Source organism: Ruditapes philippinarum, unplaced genomic scaffold (genome assembly GCF_026571515.1).
Source record: "Ruditapes philippinarum isolate M1 unplaced genomic scaffold, ASM2657151v2 ctg1595_1_1_1_1, whole genome shotgun sequence".
NCBI lineage: Eukaryota > Metazoa > Mollusca > Bivalvia > Venerida > Veneridae > Ruditapes > Ruditapes philippinarum.
The window spans coordinates 185,749-191,915 of NW_026854134.1; the positions used below are offsets into that span (position 1 = coordinate 185,749).

Sequence of the window (6,167 nt, forward strand, 5' to 3'; positions counted from 1 at the left end):
ATTGTATGCAAAATACTACTAGGAAATAAAATCATGTTTGTGGAACAGTAAACTGTTGCCCCTCGGTATCAGGGATGACATTTGGAACTGTTACCCTCGGCCTTTGGCCTCTGGCCTCTGACAACAGTTCCAAATGTCATCCCTGAAACCTCGGGGCAACAGTTTTGACTGTTTCACAAATACCAATGAAATAACTGTATAATGATGTATGTATTAAACAACTGGGCACTGGTCCAAATATATATTGCTGTCTCTAATGGGGCACTGTTAAATAGCCCTTTTCTTTCTCTTTCTTAACCTACTAGTATTGTATCTCACTTTCGTCAGCATTCTCAATTCCTTCAGAGCAGTACACTCTTACTTATATTTTTAACATATCTTTTCATCATGATAAATCAGTACCTACTATTGAAAATGTATCAAGTTTGATTTTTTTCTCAATCTGAACATCGTACAAATACGAAAAACGGGTATAAACAAGAATGAATGTATGTTTATAACACCACGAGTGTAAGGAACTAAGGTAATAAGTAAGATAAATAGGAATTAAATTAATTGGTAAATATTGTTTTATCAGCCGTTTACATTTAGTGAAAAAGATCCTTAACGTTATGATGTACATTATCACCTTCTTAATGGCAACGTGACTAAATTGGGAAAATCTAAAATTAATAAGATTATTGATTAATTTTACATCAGTTGAAAAAAATATGCCACTCGTAGATAATGTTTAGTTTAAGAAGGTCCATAATATTTTTCGAAATTTCCCCCCACCAGATATCGTAACGTTTTATTAACACATTTGATTCCACTATTTAAAAGACTTACTTATAAAGTATCTATTAATACCATTGAATCATAATTAGTAACATTTGAATGTCCTGTTGGTGCTTCAGGTGATACAGAGGTACATTTACACATGTCCAATACCGTTGTATCTCAGTACATTTGTCCACCTCTATTTAAACAGCTAATGTTAGACATTTATTTAAACAAATGGTATTTTAAACCGCTTGACCTCATCTTATCATAGGTATGATAGAGACTGTTTCAGACCAGTATTCAGCATTATATACCCTTCATCCCAAGTGAATCTAGTAAGCAAAATCAAAAATGCATCTGCAGCTAGCTGGTATATTTTTTGTTGGGATTACAATGGTTTGCTCTCTGCAAGCTTCCCAGGCAGGTGATGATTCTTTAGTTTCTTCGCAGAGTTTAAACAATTTGATTCAACAATTTAATAATCGACTGAATACTCTTGAAGCTCGAGATAAAATCCAAGAACAAACAATTCTAGATCTGAGGAAGGAACTATCAGTTTATACAGGAAAGGTTGGAATGCTTCAACAGGAGGTTTCAGAAAAGTCAGAACTGATTTCGATTTTGCATAAAAACAACACTCGATGTACCGCAGATGAATGTTCTGGTACAGAAAAACTCAAAACCGAAGGTAAGCTTGTTATGGTATTAGGACCCTAATGGGCACTATAAGGAACTGAAAAATTGACATCATAGGTCAGATGTATACCTTAAAGTACACCTGTATGCAAAATTTAAACAAAGTTTACCGTACGGAAATCAAGTTATGGCCACTTTTCTGAACTCAAGCTAGGATGTTATGAGGGCCCTTTTTTAGAAATGAGGAACCTTTAAATAATATGAAATAACTTTCTAATGAAAAATGTTTTCCCATTAATTTTTGGTAAGAAACAAATAGTACCATTCTGCTAACAATCCACATAAGCAAAATTATGGTTTCTACATAAAAATTATGAAATCTGTATAAAAATGTTACCCTACCCCACCCATTTTTACCACGTGTCTGACCATTTTTCTACTATGAGGGCCAAATTAAAAAAAATCTTAAAATTTACCCAAATGAGTGCCTGTTTTCAAAGTTTCCCTAAATTTTTAAAAAAGTATATTGGTTGATCTTGTAAAATATGAAATACTTTTACCGTCTAGTTTTGATTTTATTACACTTTGAAAATATCAGGTATCATATTTATTACTAGATTTAGCATAATTTAGCCAATAAATACCTATATAAATTAAAAAATCAAAATTAAACACTTTTTTCTTTCCAAATAGGACATGAGAGATACATAAATGATGTTAAAAGAAAAAAAGAAAGAAAAAAAAGTTGACCCTTCTGGGGATTGAACCCATGGCCCTCATTTTCAATGTAGTTAACAGTAGTTCTAGCCTATTTGAATACTCTTCAACGCGGAGGTAATGCATTAGGGTGCTAATACCTTAATGTAATATAAATCACAATCAATGATGAGTTCAGTGAAATCATCTATTTCTCTACATACCATAAACTATAATAATGGACTTGAAGAGCGCCGAAACAACACACGAAATGCTCAAATGCGTTTTAGCTGTGACTTACAATAGTTAATATAACGTATGCCTGTTTTTGTTAGTGCTAGGGAAATGAATAAGAAGAAAAACAGCGGCACAAATAATTATCTGGAAAAAGTTGATCCCTCGGAAAAAACATTTGATCCGACAATTACACAATCAAACATCCATTGCAATTTTGCTGCGTTTTCAACAAAAATCATTTTTATCACATTAATAACTTAATGTCTTCCATACCTGTTCCTCCAGTATATCAAAGTTTCCACAATTTTTCTTTTATCTTTCTTATTTTACAAAAAGAAACTACACAAAATAAACACTGTCACCTATACTTGTACAAATACTTGTACAAAAACTTAATGAGAATGATATGTAGTTCATTTGTCTAAAAATAACTTAACAAAGTGCCTATGTAATTATTATAAATGATAAACATTGAAATATAAAAAATGTATAATTTTTCAAAATGAATTAGTTTCAATTGCTTGCAAAGTACATATCTGATTACGTTCTGTCCCATGAGAATAAAATTGAAAAAAATATCATAATGATAAATTAAAAAAAATAAATTGATTTTTATATTTACACTGATCATTTATATTTTCTACGAAAGATTAATTTGGCATTAAGCTACAAATGAACTCGTGGGGCTCACATTGACCATTATAGATAACTTTATCTATTTTGTATTTTAGTGCATCGGTCACGAAGGCAAGTGAGTACATCGAATGTCGCCTTTACTGCTGGTTTGTCGAGAAGTATACTACATGCACCGGCCTACCAAAACATCGCCTTTGACCGCGTTCATACAAACATAGGGAATGGATATAACGCACTTAGTGGTATTTTCACTGCACCTGTTTCTGGGACCTACGTCTTCTTTACGTCAATTCTTGTTTACAATGGTCGCGAGATATTCTGTCGGATTGTTGTTAACGGTGTCAATATTGCAGATACTTATGGCCGAGGCACAGACGGACGACTCGACCAGGGGAGCCAGTTTGTTATAGTACAGCTTCAGAAAGGTCATCAGGTCTCCGTTCAGAACAAGGTCAAAGATGATGCTATATTTGGAAATCAGGATCTTTATTCTACGTTTTCCGGATTCTTGCTACATTCAACATATTCTGGCTAAAATGCACATATATTTTATTGAAATTGCAGTGACAAATTTTTATGTCATATGTTTTTTATTTCTATTTGCTTGATGATACAATATTATGCACAGTAAATGAAACAATCACATCAATTAAAAACACAGTTGTTTGATGCGTTTTACTAAATACGTGTATATAGAAATGTAAATTTAAGTAATAGATGTTTGTTCCTGTAATAACATAACATGTCAATAGACGACTGTAAGATTATCAAAAACTGGGTGTTTATTCATTTTATTGTATGTATTATGTACACTGCAATGCAGAGTTGCAAAGCAATTCGATGTTTAACTTACCCTTCGTTAAAGGGAACCAGATTTCAATATCCCGTCGCTTTATTACTGTCTGCTATTTAAATCTGGTAACAAAGAAACATAACTGATATATATATTGATCTGGAAGCAGCATGTCATGTGAAGAAGGTTCATAAGGTGTTAAGAAAGGCAAATGCAATTTGCCGTGACACATTATATTCATCATTATTTTTGAACAGTAAACAACATGGAAATGCACTTAATATTGTAACCGGCCTGATAAATAGATTAATATGAAATTAATATAATATATTTAAAACATAAAATCGTTTAGGATAGATGATGCACGATGAGTGCTCGACAGTTGTATCCTAGATATATTAAATATCGGACAATGTTGTTTAAATCATAAAGTAACATATCGGCTTAAGGTTAAAGCCCAAATCTACATGTTTCAATATTATATCTGTATTAATCTTTGGAAGTACGTCAGCCAAGACATCAATTCACACAGCAGCTTCGTAAAATGGAACACTTCAATAATCAATTATTTTTGTTTGATACACTGAAAGATAAACAACACATTAAAATATATTAATATTCATTTGAAAAACAGTACACTTATGTTTTTACAAGGTAACACATATTATGCCACAATCGAAACGTACGCAAATAAGAACGAACTACTGGCCCTGTTGAAGCTTTACTTTATAAGACTTTGGACTAGAAATAACGCCAATTTCTGCTGAGAGGAGGCATTTGATGAAATAAGTCACAAAGCCATATGAATGTATACATATTGATGATCGCAAGCGAATAATGTTTATATTTTTGGCCATAATCCTCAGGTAATTTGTTATTCATATGTCGATAAATAAATTGCCACAAAATGAGCTGCGTCACGACAAAACCAACATAGTGCGTTGGCGACCAGCATGGATCCAGACCAGCCTGCGCATCCGCGCAGTCTGATCAGGATTCATGCTGTTCGCTTACCAACTCTATAACAAGTAGAGAAACTGATAGCGAACAGCATGGATCCTGATTAGACTGCGCGGATGCGCAGGCTGGTCTGGATCCATGCCGGTCGCCAACCCATTATGTTGGTTTTGTCATGACACGGTTCAAATGTTCTTTGTTCTAGAAAAAAGAACTTGTACTTGATTTACACGCATTGTTGCAATTGTTGGACAGGCTATAGCGTTATACATACATGCTCTCATATTTATTTTTTCTGTATTCATGAATTGCAGCGAACTGTTAGTAGCGTTACTAAAATTTCCATGTCATCCCCCTTATATATTTATTAAACGTTTATTTATACAATAATTACACGTATAATGCCATGGTTTAAATTAATAAAAGACAAAATGACAAAGTTAATGGAGCATAAGATAAAATTATTTGATCGTTTAGAAGTCATATATATTATCTAAATCCGACAGTTATGTCTATCATTTTAGGCCTTCCTGGATGTGATCTTGCTTGCAACTTTATATTTTTTCTTGTGATTGTTAATGTCAGGGAATTATGTTTAGTTTAACACAAATTTTTAGGATTCAAGGATAGGTAATACATTTTATAACAACTTTAATGTAACAATAATATATAATATTGATGAACGAATACTCACAATAATTCATGTTAATTACAATACTCTTAAGATTGGAATCACATTCACCGTAATGAAACTATTCTGCTGTATGCATACTAATTATGTAGATTATGTCATTTATGTCAATAATACAAAAAGCGTGGCTCATTATCAATGAAATACCGCCTAACATTCTGTTTATGCTCATATATAAGACGTGTGATTGTAAAATTTATGCATGTTTGTAGACTGATGATGCATATTGGCGGCAACTCTACGAATGATCGTTATTTTATTCCCTTGCTGTAGATAAGTGAAAGGTAAATCACGCGTTCATTCCCGACGAATCAAGTACTTCTTGAAAGGGTTGTAAGTCCCTCAATTCATTTAGAATCATATAGATTAACAATTCATCGTTGAAATTTAACTCGTTGATAATTAATTGTTAAAATTAATTTTTATGTAAAACTTGTAACCATGACATTTTATATTCGGTGATTTACCGCAACTGATATTGTCTCTTCCCATGAAACATGAGCTATGTAAAATACATACCGTTTCTGCAAGTTTTATGAAAAATGGGAATGCAGCATCACGAATTGATACATACGGACAAAAACTAATTCAATCATTTAGAATTATTGGTTATCCTTTATGACTAAGGGAATGTATGTTTATTTCGCAATACTAAATGATTTTTCCTATATGAACAGTCCCAAATATCGGAAGGGATAATTTTGTTTGTTCAATGTTGAATAAAATGGGGTCACTTTTTCTTTAGCTAAATCTATTGAC

General features: G+C 32.5%; 1 protein-coding gene across 1 annotated transcript; it reads left to right on the top strand.

The window, feature by feature from the left end:
* Nucleotides 1–1,109: 1,109 nt before the first annotated feature.
* Nucleotides 1,110–3,713, top strand: LOC132739059 (complement C1q tumor necrosis factor-related protein 6-like). Its single transcript, XM_060726709.1, has 2 exons — nucleotides 1,110–1,450; nucleotides 3,063–3,713. Exons 1-2 carry the CDS (start codon nucleotides 1,114–1,116, stop codon nucleotides 3,500–3,502), a joined length of 777 nt encoding a protein of 258 aa, XP_060582692.1. The 5' UTR covers nucleotides 1,110–1,113; the 3' UTR covers nucleotides 3,503–3,713.
* The last annotated feature ends 2,454 nt before the right edge of the window (nucleotides 3,714–6,167 follow it).